Consider the following 17,180-nt stretch of genomic DNA (forward strand, 5'->3'; position numbering starts at 1 on the left):
AAAGTTATGTCATTGAAGGTCACAGACTGTGGGGCCAGTGCAGACAATGGCTGTCCACCTTTACCAGCCCAGGTAGTGCTTACTGTGCCACCTGACTGCAGGTCTGATCATGAGTTCTTGAGTGCCCACTGGACCAAGGGCTGTTTGCATTTACTTAAGTTGCCCACCATTAAACTGAACCAAATGAGCAATAAAATGAGTGTGCATGGGAGGGGGAAGTAGGGAGAGGAAGAAGTGGAGCCCAATCCCAGGCCCCTGAGGTCATGACCTAAGCTGAAGGCAGACTCCCAAACATCTGAGGCACCCAAGCACCCCCACACTTTTATAGTTCTCAATGAGATGGTAAATTGGCTCCCAGATTCTTTGGAGTCCATAGAGGAACACCTGTCAGGCTTTGGCACTATTTAGCTTCTTTTGTCCACTCTTCATGTCTGAGAGTTCCCCCACACTTCATGTTGTCCATTCCTGAGATGAAGCTGGAGCCAGCCTTCCCAGATGCCCTTGCAGCTGGTGTGGCTAGACTGCGGGCTGGGGCTGCAGCCCTGATTCTGGGATGTCCTCACCTGGGACTGATGTTGGTGGTGGGGGAGAACCATAGGCTGCAAAGGACCTTCTTCTGGCAGTGGTGGCAAGAGAAGTATTGACCAGACCTTAATCTCTACTTCCCCTAATGACAAATATTTACATCTGATTTCAAAAACCTTATAAATATGGATATGGTGGCAACTTTAGTGAAATTGAAGATTTAAGGCTTTTTCTCTGTAGCGAAGAGAAAATGCACAAAGCCAATTCAGTAGATTCCTACATAGACCACATAGGTTTATAAACTCAAGCAAGGCACCTACCTTCTTAGCCTTAAATACATGAGTTAAATAAAACTTAATCACCCGGAAAACGTTGTCCTTCCCTTACCTTGGGGTGTTAAAGGGAGAGTTAGGGTTCGGCGTTGAACGACTCAAGAGTGATAGTCTGGCTCCTTCAACTGAGGGTGATTTTTTTCTCTTCTCCATTTAGTTCACAACTACATTCTCCTGCTACAGTTTAAGCTAAAACATAGGGTAAGGTGGGTAAGGATAGTGTTCTTTCCATCTCTCTATCCATACCTGCTCTTAGAACATTCATTATACATTAATTTCATATACAAAATCTTCACCTTCAGAAAAATGTTTTCCCATAATTATTGATCACACGCTAATACAGCTAAGGTGTGATAACCTTTGTAGTGCCAATCCTCTCCAGAGCTGGAAGTCTAGAATCCCAGGACTCTAGCACAAAACCTTACTTTCCCCCTTAAAATGACCATGTAACATTGTGCTTAAGAAAATTATACTTCCATTAGGAAATAAACATCTAAGTAAAAACATCAAAGAGGAGATCTCTAAGGACATAAAATTACATGCCATCTGCAGTGGAAGTTAAGGCCAAGATTGCATCTACCCTGAGTAACTTGCTTCCCAACACACATTCTCTTCTTCACCAGACACCACTGTTTAGACTTTTCTCCTCAGTACTCCTCTGCTTAGGCAACAGAGTTTCATAAGGCCTGAGCATATGTTGGGGAGAAATATATACAGATATAATAAATGATGAGAGGATTTTCAAATATCAGGGAAGGGAGACAAAGAGATGGTGATGTGTTAATACCCAACCCCTAAGCTGGAAACTTTCCCACCATCTTAGGATCATGCTTCCCTCAAGCAAGACCATCTTAGGAGACTGCATTAGCAGAGTTCTCCAGAGAAAAAGAGTCAAGAGTACATAAATACAGATATATATATATATATATATATATAATTTATTTTAAAGAATTTGCTCATGTAATTGAGGAAGCTTGGCAAGCCCAAAATCTGATGAAGGAGGCTAGCAGACTGGAGACTAAGGAAACAGTTGCAGTTTGAGTCTGAGGACTATCTGCTCAAAATCCAAGAAGAGCCAATATTGCAGATGAAGTCTGAAGGTAGTCTTCTGGAGAATTCCTTCTTGCTTGGGGGAAGTCAGTCTTTTTAAAATTCAAGCCTTCAACTGATTGGATGAGACCCATCTCAGAAAGCAATCTACTTTACTCAAAGTCCACCAGTCTAAATGTAAATCTCATCCAGAACACTCTCACAGAAACATCCATAATAATATTTGACCAAATATCTGGTTCTGTGGCCCAGCCAGATTGACATAAAATTAACCATCACAAGGACCTGCTTATCTTGGGCATGGAAACGAGTACTCTCATTCTGGGGCTTCTGCCTGGCTTCCCCTCTGGCAGACACTTGCCTCCCTTAGTTCCACTACATGGCCTTCTCCCTGTGCTCATGTAACTTGGTCTAGGGGACATCGAAAGGGTTTAAGATATAATATGCAAAGCAGTCTATTCATTTGCTCTATCAATGAGTACATCTGTTTTCACTCAATAAGCTGTCAATATTTACAATGAGTAAATCTGTTTTCACTCAATAAGCTGTCAATATTTACAATGAGTAAATCTGTTTTCACTCAATAAGCTGTCCCAGTATCTTTCAGATAACTTAATGATGAGATAAATATTGTATTTAGAGCTGCGCTTGATGGAGACAATTATATGGCAGACCTACAGTAGTCACGTAGGTCTAAATGATGACTGGTGTTGGCTTGTCCTGAAGCAGCCCTTGAGATTTCTAAATTCAGTGTTCTCTTTATCTATAGCCACTAGCAAACAACCCCAAAACATTGAACAATCACAAGATTTTGGGTTCTTTGTCCAACTCAAGATCACAAAGATTTTTTTCCTTGGTTTTATTCTATAAGTTTTATACATTTAGGTATAACACTTAGGTCTATATCCACTTTTACTTATTGTTATATATTGTAGAAGGTATAGATCAAGGTTTTTTTGTGTAAGAATATGTAAATGTTCCAATGCCATTTGTGGAATATACTACCCTTTCTCCACTGAATTGCCTTTGCATTTTGCTCATACACAGTTCTCAATATATATATTCTGGTCTATTTCTGGACTCTATTTTCTGTCCAAATAATATATTTGTCAATATTTACGCCAATACCACCCTGTCTTGATTGATGTAGTTTTATAAAACTCAAACCCAGGAAATCTTAATCCTCCAATTTTTTTCTTGTTTTTCCATGTTGTTTTCATTATTCTAGGTCCTTTACATTTCCATATGAGTTTTAGAAAGAATGTGTTTTGTGACTGCTGAATATGGTGAAGGAGCTGAAGAATCATGAGGTGCAGGGAAGAATGTTACAGAATTGGCTGAACCAATACTGTTTCCATCTGGAGGAGGCTATTTTTTTATTGGTTCTGATGATGTTTTGTCTAGTGTAATGGGCCTCGGAGACCTTGGAGACTTGACAGTAATAAACCAAACAGACTATAGTTATGGCTTGTTTGCTGTCAATAACGATGTCTTCCAAAAGATATGGAAACCCCAAGTATACACTACATAGGCATTTTGATGGAATATAGGCATTGGCTTTTCATCCTGTAGAACTTGTGCTGGTTACTGCGTCTGAGGACTGCTCTGAAACTTTGAAAACAGCTTCTGTTCAAAAGAGTGTCTCTTTACATGTAAAGCCTACCTACACATTTGGAGCCCACACTGGCCATGTCCTGTCATTCGCTATTAGCTCTAATGTAGTGGTAGTACTGATGCAACCATCCAGTTGTAGAATATGCCTAGCCCTGTTTATACATATGAACCAAATGTTCTACCTGGCACTTTAGCTGCGTATATAGTTGCTGTTTGGGGTCTTGCTTGTAGTGGAATAAAAAAATATCAGTTACTGTCTTGTTCAGCAGATGGCACTGTTAGGTTATAGAATCCAGGAAGAACTGCCATGTATTTGCACTTAGAGACAAGGAGTGTGTAATACCTACATCAGTTCATTCTATAGCTGGGATTCAGTTTATGGTGACCTCTTTTAACACTGGAAGTACAGTTAATTTAGGATTTAGAAGTATCAGTCATTTGGTGATGATTTCATCACACATAGATTCTGGTTTACAATCCAATAAACACATTCAAGGAGTAGTAAATCATCCCACACTTTCTGTTACAAAAAAATGCTAATAGACACATCAAATTTTGACGATAAAAATGGGTAAAATGACCCATTCTATGGTAGTTCATTTTGATGGTGTTACAAGTATAGCAGTAGACCCTAATGGAATCAATCTGATGTCTGGAGCCATGGCTGTTTCATGAGATTGTGGAATTTAGACAGTACATATGAAGAAATTAGATAAATCAACATATTATTTTGTTTGCCATCCATCAAAACATTTATTACCAGTGTAGAAGCTGATACGTTTGCCAAAGTACTTGTGTGAATCAACAAAAACTTGCATCATAACAACAGATTTGCTTGGACAGAAAAAGGGTCTGCAACACTGCCATCAAGAGGTTACTGCTGCATATGATCCGCCTGATGAAGATTATTTGGGGGTAGACATAAATCAGTGGAAGTCACTTCTTAATTTCTGGCTCATTCATTTAACTGTAACTGTATTTTGTGGGACAAGGAAAAGACTCCAGTATTTGTGCCCTGTACTGCATATGTCTGATTTTTAGGTGTCTTAAGCCAATGTGGAGTCTAATCTTACAAAAAGACTTTTATTTTGGACTCTGTATGCTTCCTTAGGGTTAGGAATGTGGTGCTCTTGTTAAGGGGAGGTGAGCTCCAAGAGTAGGTTTTTTTCATCTCTTAGTGATCTGTTTATCAGAGGACTGCCACAAATTCTTTTTAAACTTATTTTGCTTAAAAATTTAACAAGATATTTTAGCATTGGTTGCAGAAAATGTTTGAATAAAACTCTAGTTTTTTTAAGTCTTTTTATATATTTAACCTATCACAACAGTGGTCAGGATTGAAGTTCTTATGCATTACACAACCTACACAGAGATCTCACTGACCTGCTGCTGTCTGACCTGCTGCTGTGTAACCACCTCTTTTCTTCTTTTCCCTAATACAGATAGCTTAGCTAAGTCATCTGTTAAAGATGTTAAATCACCATCATCACATAATTGTCTTCATAAACCAAGGACTATTAACTGTGTTAAAATGAAACAACGGAGTTTAGTACTCCAAATGAACTCCTTAAAAAAAGCCCCAAATGAAACAAAACCTAATCTTGGCATCTTATGTGTACTTTGTACACTTTACTGTATTTACAAGTTTATTTATCAAGGATTACCCATCTTGCTAACAGCCTATTTTTTCATTTCACTTTTTGTTAATCTTTATATCCTTTTGTTAATGTGATAAAGGAACTAGTTTATTTTGGAACTCTTTGAATCTTCTAAAATAGACCAAAAATGGAATATTTTGTAGTTTAAGTTACAAACCAAGATGATTCCCCAAGATATGTGTCTTGGTTTACCATGATTCTAAACAAAACTATCTTGTTTAAAACCATTTGTACTAAAATTTTATTTGCTATTTACTAACGAAATATAAAAATAGTTGAATAAAAATGCTGAAATCTGTTAAACTAGTTATCCCTGTTTCTTTTTTTTTCAGATAAGTTTAATTTTATGGTGTAACTAAAGATTTTGTTTGTGTAATGCTTAAGAAAGTATTTTTCCTAGAAATGGAGATAAACCATAACTGACTCTTAATCATAGGAAACTGAGGTTTGCTGGAGGGGAGTGGGGGAGGGAGATGGGGTAACTGGGTGATGAACATTAAGGAGGGCATGTGATGTAATGAGCACTGGGTGTTATAAGATGGATGAATCACTGGCCTCTACCTCTGAAACTAATAATACATTATATATTAACAATTTAAATAAAAATTTTTTAAAAAATTGTACCACATAGCAAACATACAGCTACTGAAAAATAGTGTATATATAAAAATACATATAATAAATATTAAGTTATGTGCCTGTAAAAAAAAAAAAGCCTGCTGGGATATTAACTCAGATTGCATTTGACCTACATATCAGTTTGGGTAGAATTGACATCTTAACAATAATGACTCCTAGAGTCTATCAATAGTGTTTACCATACCTACATTTCTTTAAGTCTTTTGGTTTTCTTTCATCAATAATTTCCACTTTACAAAATGTACAGGTCTTGGGGATCCCTGGGTGGCGCAGTGGTTTGGCGCCTGCCTTTGGCTCAGGGCGCGATCCTGGAGACCCGGGATCAAATCCCACATCGGGCTCCTGGTGCATGGAGCCTGCTTCTCCCTCTGCCTGTGGCTCTGCCTCTCTCTCTCTCTCTGTGTGTGTGTGTGACTATCATAAATAAATAAAAATTTTAAAAACAAAAAAAAACAAAATGTACAGGTATTATTTATCTTTTTCTCAGATTTATCCCTGATTTTTCCTATGTTTTAATGCTATTGTTAATGGTACTGTATTTTTATATTGTTTTCAATTATTCATTGGCACTAAATAGAAAAGATGCTCAATATCATTAGTCATTAGGGAAATGCAAATGAAAACCACAATGTGATACCACTTTACACTACTAGGATGGCTATAGTTTTAAAAATAGAAGATAAAAAAATAAAAATAAAAAAATAAAAATAGAAGATAAATTTTTGCAAGGATATTGAGAAATTGTATTTTTGTACATCAATCTCGTACCCTGCAATCTTGTGAAACTTACGTATTCTGGATTTTGTTGTTGTTGACTCTACTGGATTTTTCTGTATAGATGATCATGTTTTTGTGAATAGGTTTTACTGATACAATGTGGATGCTTTCTGTTTCTTTTCTGCATTCTTGTACTAACTCTATTCTAGTTCAATGGTTAACATAAAATCTCTGGTACAATGTTCAATGCAAGTGATGAGAGCAAACTTTTTTTTTTAAGGATCTTATTTATTTATTCATTAGAGACACAGAGAGAGAGACTGGCAGAGACACAGGCAGAGGGAGAAGCAGGTTCCATGCAGGGAGCCTGATATGGGACTCAATCCTGATATGGGACCCTAGGATCACACCCCGAACCAGCGCAGACACTTAACTGCTGAGCCACCCAGGCGTCCCCTTTTTTTTTTTTTTTTTTTTTTTTGTACTGGTCTTGGAGAAGAGCATTCGGTCTCTCACATTTAACATGGTGATACTTTCTTCATAGTTTCCTATTCTTTTTCTCCTCTCTTGCCCCTTACCTTTATGCATTGGTGATCTTCTGTGGTGGTATGCTGATTTCCTTTTTTATCTTTTGTGAATCTACTCTAGGTTTTTGCTTTGTGCTTATCATACAGCTTGCATAAAACATCTGTATGCAATAATAGTTGCATAATATAATAGTTCATTTACACTGATAGCAACATAACTTCAATTGCATATAAAAATTCTACCCTTTTACTCTCGTTTTTAATGTCACAATTTACCTTTTTATGTTGTATATTCATTAACAAATTATATTAGCTATAGTTATTTTAATACTTTTTCCTTTAACCTTTATGCTATAAAAAGTAACACATCATATTATAGAATTAGAGTTTTCTGAATCTCACTATATGTTTACCCTTATCAGTTTCATGTTTTCATGTTACTCAGTGTCTTTTCATTTTAGTTTGAAGATCTCCTTCCACCATTTCTTATAAGGCAGGTCTAGTAGTGATGAACTCCCCGAGCTTTTGTCTGGGAAATTCTTTGCTTCTCCTTCATTTTTGAAGGATATCTTTGCCCAACATAATATTCTTTAGCTGGTAACTTTGTTCTTTCAGGACTTTGAATATATCTACTGATAGCCTAATCTTTTTGGATCTTGTAGGGTCTTTTTGAATTTTGACAGTTTAATGTGTCTTGGAGAAGATCATTTGGAATTGAAATAATGGATTAATGTATTAGCTTTATGAACCTGGATATCCAAGTCTCTCCCAGGTTTGGCAAGTTCTCAGCCATTATTCTCTTTAAATAAACTTCTTGCCCCCTTCTCCCTCTCTTCTCCTTCTGAAATTCCAATTCTGTTATTCGTTGGTTGGTGGTTTTGATGGTTTCCCACAGATCACATAGGTTTTCTTGGCGCCTTTTCATCCTTTTTCCTTGGTTCTCCTCTGACTAGGTTATCCCAAAGTGCCTGTCCTCTAGCTTCTGTTTGACCTATTATTCTGTTGATGTTCTCTATCACTTTATTTCATTCATTGAGAGAATTCAGAATTTGTTTGGTCCTTCTTTGTGATTTTTGTTAAATTCCTAATTTTGCTCATGTATTGATTCCTGATTTTGTTGAATTGTCTGGGATTTCTTCTAGTTCAATGAGTTTCCTCAAACAGCTATTTTGAATTTTTTTACCAATCGCAGATTTCCATGTCTTTGGGTTTGGTATTGGAGGAGTATTATGATCTTTTAGTGATGTCATTTCCTTGATTCTTCACTTTCCTTGGGGTTTTGCATTGCTGTGTTTACATTCCAAATAGCAGACATCTCCTCCAGTCTATACTAGCTGCCTTTAGATGGGAGATACCTTTTGTTGATCCTGTTTATGTTCTGGGGGCTTTCCCTGCTCTTGTATGAATACACCTGCTCCATTCATCTTGTTCCCTCTTGTGGCAGAATTCTTAAGCCGCTATATCTTCTTTTGATCTTACAACTTACCAAGTCAGCTGATGGTAATTTTTTTTTGTTTTCCCAAATGTGGCAAAAGTGCTTAAGTTGTGGTTTCTCCCATACCTGCAGACACTGGCTTGCTTTCGGCACATACTCCATCCACCTGATCTTGCTCTTACTGCCCTTGGAAGTCTACACAAGGAGCTGGCTGCAAACTGGGGGAAGATGTGGGTTTGGCACTTGGAGCATTGGTGGTGCTCATGCACCAGTTGAGGGACTCTCAGGTGACATTTTCCCAGCAATTCATGAGTGGGCTTCCTGTTGAAGTCTAGAGTGCAGTCAGTAGAAACTGCATCTCTTTAATGTCCTTTGATATTCTTATCTGCATCTTTCCAGATCTCCTTCCTCCCCATCTGGGAGCTCTGCTTTAATATTCTGGGTGATACTGGAGAGATGGGTTTAACAGCAGCTGTGCGGGCTGCTGACTCACTCCTCTCCCTCTTCTCCCGTTGGAGGGACCCCCAGCATCCTTTCTCCAAGCTGTGCTGCCTTAAGGAAAGGGGTGAGGCAGGCAAGTTCCTCTCACAAATATGTCCAAATTCACTTTATTTTGGTTTTGGTGCAGGGGAGTACTGGATTTCTCCTCTAGAGACCTGGGCTTCTACAAAGGCTTTTTCATCAGTGGGTGTCTGCCAAAATTCAGTGTTTTCTAGGTGTTCCTGGACTGCAGCCAAGAGGTGTTAGAATCACTTCACAGGTTCCTGTCAGTTCCACAGACTATATGGGGATCTGTCTGCTTATTGCATGATACAGACAGGGAAAACTCCTCCTGGATCCCTGGGAGGATTGTGCTGGATCTCACAGCTCCCACAAAGGCACTTTTGGCCATGGCTAGATGCTGAATTTTAGGTGTTGAAAGGGGGGATGAAAACAAGGGAGGTCTTAGGATGCCATGATGTTTGCTCCCTTGTATTTTTTCTTGCTTTGAATTATGAAAAAATTTTGAACCTTCAGGAAAGTACAGTATAAAAACTCATGCATTTATTTTACTTAAAGACCAAATTCAAGTTTCACCAATTGTTCTTATAATGCCCTTTTGAGAGGGATCCTTCAAGGGTCATGTGGTTTGCTCAGGTGTCCGATCTTTCTAGTCTCCCTCAATTTGAGACAGTTCTTCAATTTCCTGGATTTTGATAACTTTGGTATTTTTGAGGATTATAATCTACTTTGTAGGATGTACTTCAGTTTTGCTTTGCCTGATACTTTCTCATGAGTAGACGATCTATTGGCTGAATTGTCATTGAAATGCTGGGTTTTTGTACTGTATCCACCCAGGTGTACATGATGTTGCTTACAAGTGGCCCATGATGTGGTTAAACCATTACTGAGAGGGTTAACTTTGATTACTTGATTAAGAGGATGTCTGCCATGTTATCCTTTGAATTATTTTTTCACCCTTTGTAATTATTTTGTACAGATACTTTGAGACCATACAATTCTTCATCCATTAGTTTTAGTATCCACTGATATTTACCTGAAGTAATCATTACTGTGATAACCAAATGGTAACTTCTCAGTTCCATTATTTCCCTTTACATTTATTGATGTTATCCTGAAAGGAAAAACACATTCTTTTCCCCATGTACCCATTATATTAGCATAGACTCCTGGATTCCTATTTTGTTCAATGTTGTACAATTGTTTCAATTCTTATATTGTCCCATAGTCGGCTAGTAGAAGTCTCTTTGTTTTTAAGCCATGTCCTTTTGACATGGTCCCATTATTCTTTAGCAATTTTTCTTACACAAAAAATGTTCAGACTCATCTTGTAATTTCCCTGACCCACTCCTGGAATCAGCTATTTCTTTAAGAACTCTCTAGTTCCTTTTGGTGAAGAATGGATTTAGAAACCAAAATGTTAAAAAGAGAGAGAGAGAGAGAGAGAGAGAGAGAGAGAGAGAGAAAGAAAGAAAGAAAGAAAGAAAGAAAGAAAGAAAGAAAAAAAGGAAGGAAGGAAGGAAGGAAGGAAGGAAGGAAGGAAGGAAGGAAGGAAGGAAGAAACCAAAATGTAGGAACTAGCCATGTCTATTTCTACTGGGTTTTTGTGTGTGTGTGTGTGTGTGTGTGTGTGTACCATCTCTACTTAGCTCTACAGAGCCAAGAAATGTGTGTTTGTACACTCCCCATATGCACTTTTGTATATTTATATTTATCTATTAATACTGGAAGCCATAAATTCGTGTTGGTTAACAATGCCAACAGCACAGTATTTATTCCAATTTCTCTATCTGTAAACTAAGCTCTTGTTCTGTTCAAATGAGCTGCATGCAACAAAAATCCTAATACATACACCTTAAATTCTATTTCATAAATTTAACACTTATATACAAATATAATGCAATCATTAGTATCATCCTTTGAGATCTACAATTTTTACTACATTCATTTTCTCTTGCAATTTCTCCCTATTAATGTTTTTGATATAACTTAATTGGGCTCTATACAACAGCTTACTCAGATAGTTCCTCTGAAATTTACATTTTTAAAGTACTCTTTCCAAATCTTTTCCCTTCCTACAGGCACTTTTGAACAGTTATTGAGTCACTCACATATAGTCCATTTCTGCCATATATCTTTAAATGTTGTAGTATTCCTACTGATTTTGAAATCAAACACCACTATGATTCATCATTCCTTGTAAGTGACTGATTTTCCTTGATTGGAAGCTTTGAAGACTTCTGATCTTGAAGTTCAAAATTTTTACTAGGATATATTCAGGTGTGATCTTTTTAATTAATCCTAACCAGGACACAGTGGTTCCATAACTTTTTTATCTCTGAAATTGGAATGAAATAAGCAAATACTGAACATACAGTTATTGATTATATGATCCAATGACATTACTCATAGGTATTTACACAAGATAAATGAAAGTCTGTGTCCACAAAAAGATTTAAGGAAATGTTCATAGGAGGCTTATTCATAATAGACTGAAGTTGAAAATATATCATATGACCTTCAACAGGTGAATGGATAAACAGTCCATACAATGTTTATTTGTATTGCTGAGTAATAGTCCAATCTACTGATGCATGCAAGAACATGGATGAATCTCAAAAGTTTTTATACAGACATAAAAGATTGCATACATAATCTACAATTCCACTCATATGATCTTTTAGGAAAGGTAAACCTGTAGGGGCATAAAACAGATCAGTGGCTGCCAGATGTGTCTTGAGCATGGTGGTAGTTACACAATCACATATATTTGCCAAAACTCATCAAAGAGTACACTTTTAAAATGGTGAATTTTATTTTATGTAAAATTATGTACCTCACTAACCCTTATTTCAGCAAAGGCTGTCTTTTCCCCATTGCACAATCTTTCCTCCTTTGCTGAAGATTAATTGTATAATTATGGGTGAAAGGACTTGCTCTATAATAAAAAGTATTAGGAAGCCATACTAATTAATATGTTACCTTTGGCATAAGCATAAATAGAGAATTTAGTGAAACAGAATCAAACTGATCATGGTACATAAAGGATGTTAACACGTGTTGGTTTAATAATGAAACCAGAAGAACATGACAGTGTATATCTTTGGAACACGTAGAAAAAGGGAGTCCAGGACTGACTGGTCTTGGGCAACATCAAGATTCTGTCTCTTATTTTTTTTTAAAGATTTTATTTATTTATTTATTCATGGAGGGGGGAGGGCAGAGACAGGCAGAGGGAGAAGCAGGCTCCATGCAGGGAGCCCGATGTGGGACTCGATCCTGGGTCTCCAGGATCAGGCCCTGGGCTGAAGGCAGCGCTAAACCACTGAGCCACCTGGGCTGCCCTGTCTCTCTCTCTTAAATGTTCCTCTCCACGTTAACTATTTTCCTTCATGCAGACACTTTCTCCTGGCTGTGAGGAGTCCCGTGGTCACCAATCCACAGAACATGATGTTCTCCTTTTACAAAGTCCCAGGTAGGCCTCTTATTGGCCCAATTGGATCAAATGTTTTCCCCAGGAGTAAATGTGAAGGCAAGAAGATGTGGAATCTTTGGGAGATCTACTAGTTGCTATGTCATGAGGGCAAGCTAGTTATTAAAAAAAAAATAAAGGGATGGATCCCTGAGCAAAAATACTCCCTACAAATGATAACTTAGCACCTGATAAAGATGGTAGTTCAAACTTCAATCATAGTGTTGAGAACTGTTTATTCATTTGGGAAAACATTAGATCCATCTCACACCTTACCTAATCAGGCAATAACATTGAGACAGATCAATGGACAATTTAACTTAGTGTTTATTTCACCTATTTTAAATATAAGACCTACATGAGCTAATTATTTTCTAAATGCTTTTTCTTGCTTAGATGCAACGAAAGCTCAATGAATTAGACACTTGTTTCATATAATGGATTAGCAAATAGCTTTATTTCTAGTGGAATTCATCATGGAGATTTACAGGACTGAAAAACAGTCACCTCTGAATCAGTTACTCATGAGAACATATCCTCTCCTGAGGCTGAGGAATGTTAGTATTTCTGAATTAACACCTTTTCAAAAAGATATACATGTAAGTTGGTTAAACCACCGTTAGCTCTAAGAAACAGAAAATCCCAGGCACCTGGGTGGCTCAGTGGTTGAGAGTCTGCCTTTGGCTCAAGTCGTGATCCCGGGGTCCTGAGATCCAGTCCCACATCAGGCTCCTCATGGGGAGCCTGCTTCTCCCTCTGCCTGTGTCTCTGCCTCTCTGTGTCTCTCATGAATAAATTAAAATAAAATAAATAGAAAATCCCAACTCAAATGGTATAATTAGAAAAAAATAGATCTCATATATAGAAGCCCCGGTGTGAGGGGGGTTGATTCACCTGCTCAAAAGACACTGCTGACCCAACGTCTTCCCAGCTTTGTGTTCTCCCATCCCCAGATACTACCTTAGGATCAAAAATGCAATCAGATATCGTATCCAAACATAAAAACATCCAGCAAAATCAAGGGCTTCTTTTTTTTTTTAATCAAATGTTTGTTAGCCCCTGGGAATCCTGTTTCCCTGTATTTCACTGAATATTCTTCAGAGTTTTTCACTGGCCACAGCTGGGTCCGATGCATATTTCAAATGAATCATTAATCAGGACACATTTTTCAAAATTAGGTTAGACCATGAGGACCAAATGTATAACATGGTAACTGGAGTTAATAACACTGTATTATATAACTGAAATTTGCTAAGACTAAAATGTAAATGTTTTCACCAAAAAAGAGGAATGAGGTTAGTAAATATGTGAAATGATGGTTAGTTAATTAACTTGACAGGGGCATCTTTTTACATGTACACTTGAATCATCACATTATACATATTAAATATCTTATAATTTTGTCAGTTATACTTCAATAAGCTGGAAAAATCAGGTTAGATCAATTATTCATTTCCTGAATTATAAAGAAGATGGACAATGAAACAAAAACAACTGGTCTACTAGCATGGAGTGAGGGACAGCTGTTGAGTAGGTAATCAAAAGCCTGTAAAAGCTCCAACAAATCCATTGCTAGTCACAGAATAGCTAACACTTGTAGTATTCTATACAGTGGTTTAATACTTTTATATTTATTAACTTACCTGGTCCTTACTAGAACTCCGTGTAGTAGTATAATGTCAGGATCATCATTTTGCAAATAAGGAAACTGAGGAACAAATGTTAAGGGATTTATCCCAGGCCACATGGCTAATGTGCAACAGAACTGGGACTTGAGCCTAGGAAATAAAGTTCCAGAGTCCTTGCTTTTAACCATGATATCAGGGGCTCACAAACTTGGCCTACAAGCTAAATCTGGCCAAGTCTGTTTTTCAATGATCCATGAGCTAAGAATGACTTTTTACATTTTTAACAGGTTGTAAAAAAAAAAAAAGAAAAAAAAGTGACAGAAAGCATATGTAACCTCTAAGGTTAACGTATTTACTATTTAGCCTTTCACAGAAAATGTTTGCTAACATCATATCATGGTTGCCAATACTAGGAAGGCAAAGAACAACATATGGCATGTTATATACAAACAGTTCCCAACTTACAACTAAGTTGGGTTTGGCACACTCAAACCTACTTAGATACCCCAATTAAACATTTCAGGATATTCAATGATGGGGCTTCTTAATGAATACATTTTATGGTGGTAAGTACAATTAGCTTTCTGTTCACAGCAGTTTCTTAAATTCAGACTTGTGCTAGAAGTGAAAAATGTATACTTGGCCTCTGTATTTCCTATGTTACAACTTAAATGTATTTTCTAAATTCGGTTTCCCTCAGTAATCATTCTCTGAAATACCACAAAGTATGTTTTGTTTCACCTTTGTTTCAACAAAGTATGTTTTTGTTTCTGAAAGCTTTCAGAAAACCATGTGCTTATAAGGTTTTAGTTTATTATTTACCTGAGGTTCAATGAGATAATTGAACAAGATACAAGCCTTCTTGTAAAGGCTTTTCTAAATTTGTTGCAATCTCAAGATTTCTTAACTCTGATTTCTCCAGCTACAGGCAGTTTCATTTGTGGATTAGGTTTTGAAACACCAAGATGTTGACAGAAATTTCTACTCTTGTGTGACTTCACCAACATACAGTGAGTGCTGACCCCTTGACAGAAGGAATTCTATATCCTACCCCCAAAGAGAACAGAGACTATAAAGAACTGACATGGAGGCCATTATATGTCAGACCAGAAGAGAATTACATCATTATACTCACATCCCATTGGCCCGTTCTCATGCACATCATCATGCATCTCATCTACCTGGATGCAAGAGCAGGTGCATCAGCAGGTGAGAACGACTTGTTCTGTGACCAGTTTGGTAAAAACATTGCCAGGTATCTGTCCTGTATGAGTTCTATGATGTAAACTGAAGGCTGACTTCTGGTAGTTCTTCCTACATTCATTACAACCATAGGGTTACTTCCCTAGGTATACTGTCAGGCCAAAAGTTCTGAGTTACAGCAACAGTTTCACCATCCATCTTTACAGTGCTTCTCTTCTGTGTGTGTTCTCTGATGTGTGGCAAGAGTTGGTTTGTGGCTGAAGGTCTTCCCACATTCATTACATTTATAGGGTTTCTCCCCTGAATGAATCCTCATATGCTTAATGAGGGTCGAACTATCATAAAAAGATTTTCCACATTCGTTACATTGATAGGGCTTCTCTCCTGTGTGTGTTCTCTGATGTACATTGAGGGATGCCTTCTGGCAAAATGTTCTCTTAAATTCTTTACATTCATAGGGTTTCTCCCCTGTATGAATTCTCTGATGTTGAATGAGTTGGGACTTTTGGCAGAATGCCTTCCCACATTTGTTACATTCAAAGGGTTTCTCCCCAGTATGAATCCTATGATGTTTACTGAGAGTGGACTTCTCAGAAAAGGTTTTCTTACATTCTACACATTCATAAGGTTTCTCCCCTGTATGAGTTCTCTGATGTTTAAGGAGAATTGATTTCCCACAGAAGGTCTTCCTACATTCACTGCATTCCTTTATTTTCTCCCCTATGTGAAGTCTTTGATGTTTACTGAGGGTTGACTTCATGTAATACATTTTCCCACATTCACTACACTCATAGGGCTTCTCCTCTGAGTGTATTCTCTGGTGTACAGTGAGTTTTGACTTTATACTAAAGGATTTGTCACATTCATTACATTTATAAGGTTTTTCTCCTGTGTGAGATCTCTGATGCACAGTCAGGTCTGACTTTTGGGAGAAAGATTTTCCACATTCACTACGTTTGTAAGGCTTCTCCCCTGTGTGTGTTCTTTGATGCTGACAGAGAGCTGAGTTCTGGTAGAAAGTTTTCCCACATTTCCCACATTCATACAGTCTCTCTCCTGTATGAATTCTTTGATGTACAGTGAGGGCTGGCTTATGGTAAAAGGGTTTCCCACATTCATTACATTTATAGGGTTTTTCACCTATATGCGTTCTGTGATGTACTGTGAGATTTGATTTTCGGAGGAAGGTTTTCCCACATACATCACACTCATGGTATTTCTCACTCATATGAATTCTAGGACGTTTCTTCCAAAGGACTGACTTATCACAGGTTACCCCACATCCATTAAATGTATAGTGATTCTTCCTTGAGTAAATTACCTGATGTAACATGAGGTTTGACTCATACCTGAAAATTTTCTCACATTCATTATAATCACATGATTTTTCTCCTGTGTGAGTTCCCTTATGTGTAATGAAGAGAGCATTACTGTGGAAGGCTTTAATGCATTCATTATATTCAAACAGTTGCTCCACAGTGTGAATCTTTTGTTGTTGAATAAAATCCTCATTATGATAGAAGATGCTCTCATTTTTCTTAATTTCATTAAACTTCTCACTAGTATGAGTTTTCTCATGATTAATAATATCAGAAAGCAATTTCTCATACCCACTGGCATCATCATATTTCTTTCCTGAATAGTTTCTATTATTAGTGGTTAACTCTGACATATTTTCTAAACTGATTCCATCTATATTATATTTACCGGAGATTTTTCTAGAAGAAATAGAGTCTATGTACAAATTAAATGTTTTCCTTAAGAAAAACCTACGCTTAATTGGGGTTCCCGAGGGCGCCGAAAGGGACAGAGGGCCAGAATATGTATTTGAACAAATCCTAGCTGAAAACTTTCCCAATCTGGGAAGGGAAACAGGCAT

General features: G+C 37.4%; 1 protein-coding gene and 1 pseudogene across 1 annotated transcript; one reads left to right on the forward strand and one right to left on the reverse strand.

Moving 5' to 3' along the window:
• Positions 1–3,168: 3,168 nt before the first annotated feature.
• On the forward strand, positions 3,169–4,237 carry LOC129514828 (striatin-3-like; annotated as a pseudogene).
• Positions 4,238–15,192: 10,955 nt separating this feature from the next.
• Positions 15,193–16,973, reverse strand: LOC129514829 (zinc finger protein 501-like). Its single transcript, XM_055333532.1, is given in 3 exon segments — positions 15,193–15,279; positions 15,575–15,604; positions 15,606–16,973. Coding segments are annotated over 3 exon segments (1,485 nt in total).
• Between the last annotated feature and the right edge of the window lie 207 nt (positions 16,974–17,180).

This window comes from Nyctereutes procyonoides, unplaced genomic scaffold (assembly GCF_905146905.1).
Source record: "Nyctereutes procyonoides isolate TBG_1078 unplaced genomic scaffold, NYPRO_anot_genome, whole genome shotgun sequence".
Lineage (NCBI taxonomy): Eukaryota > Metazoa > Chordata > Mammalia > Carnivora > Canidae > Nyctereutes > Nyctereutes procyonoides.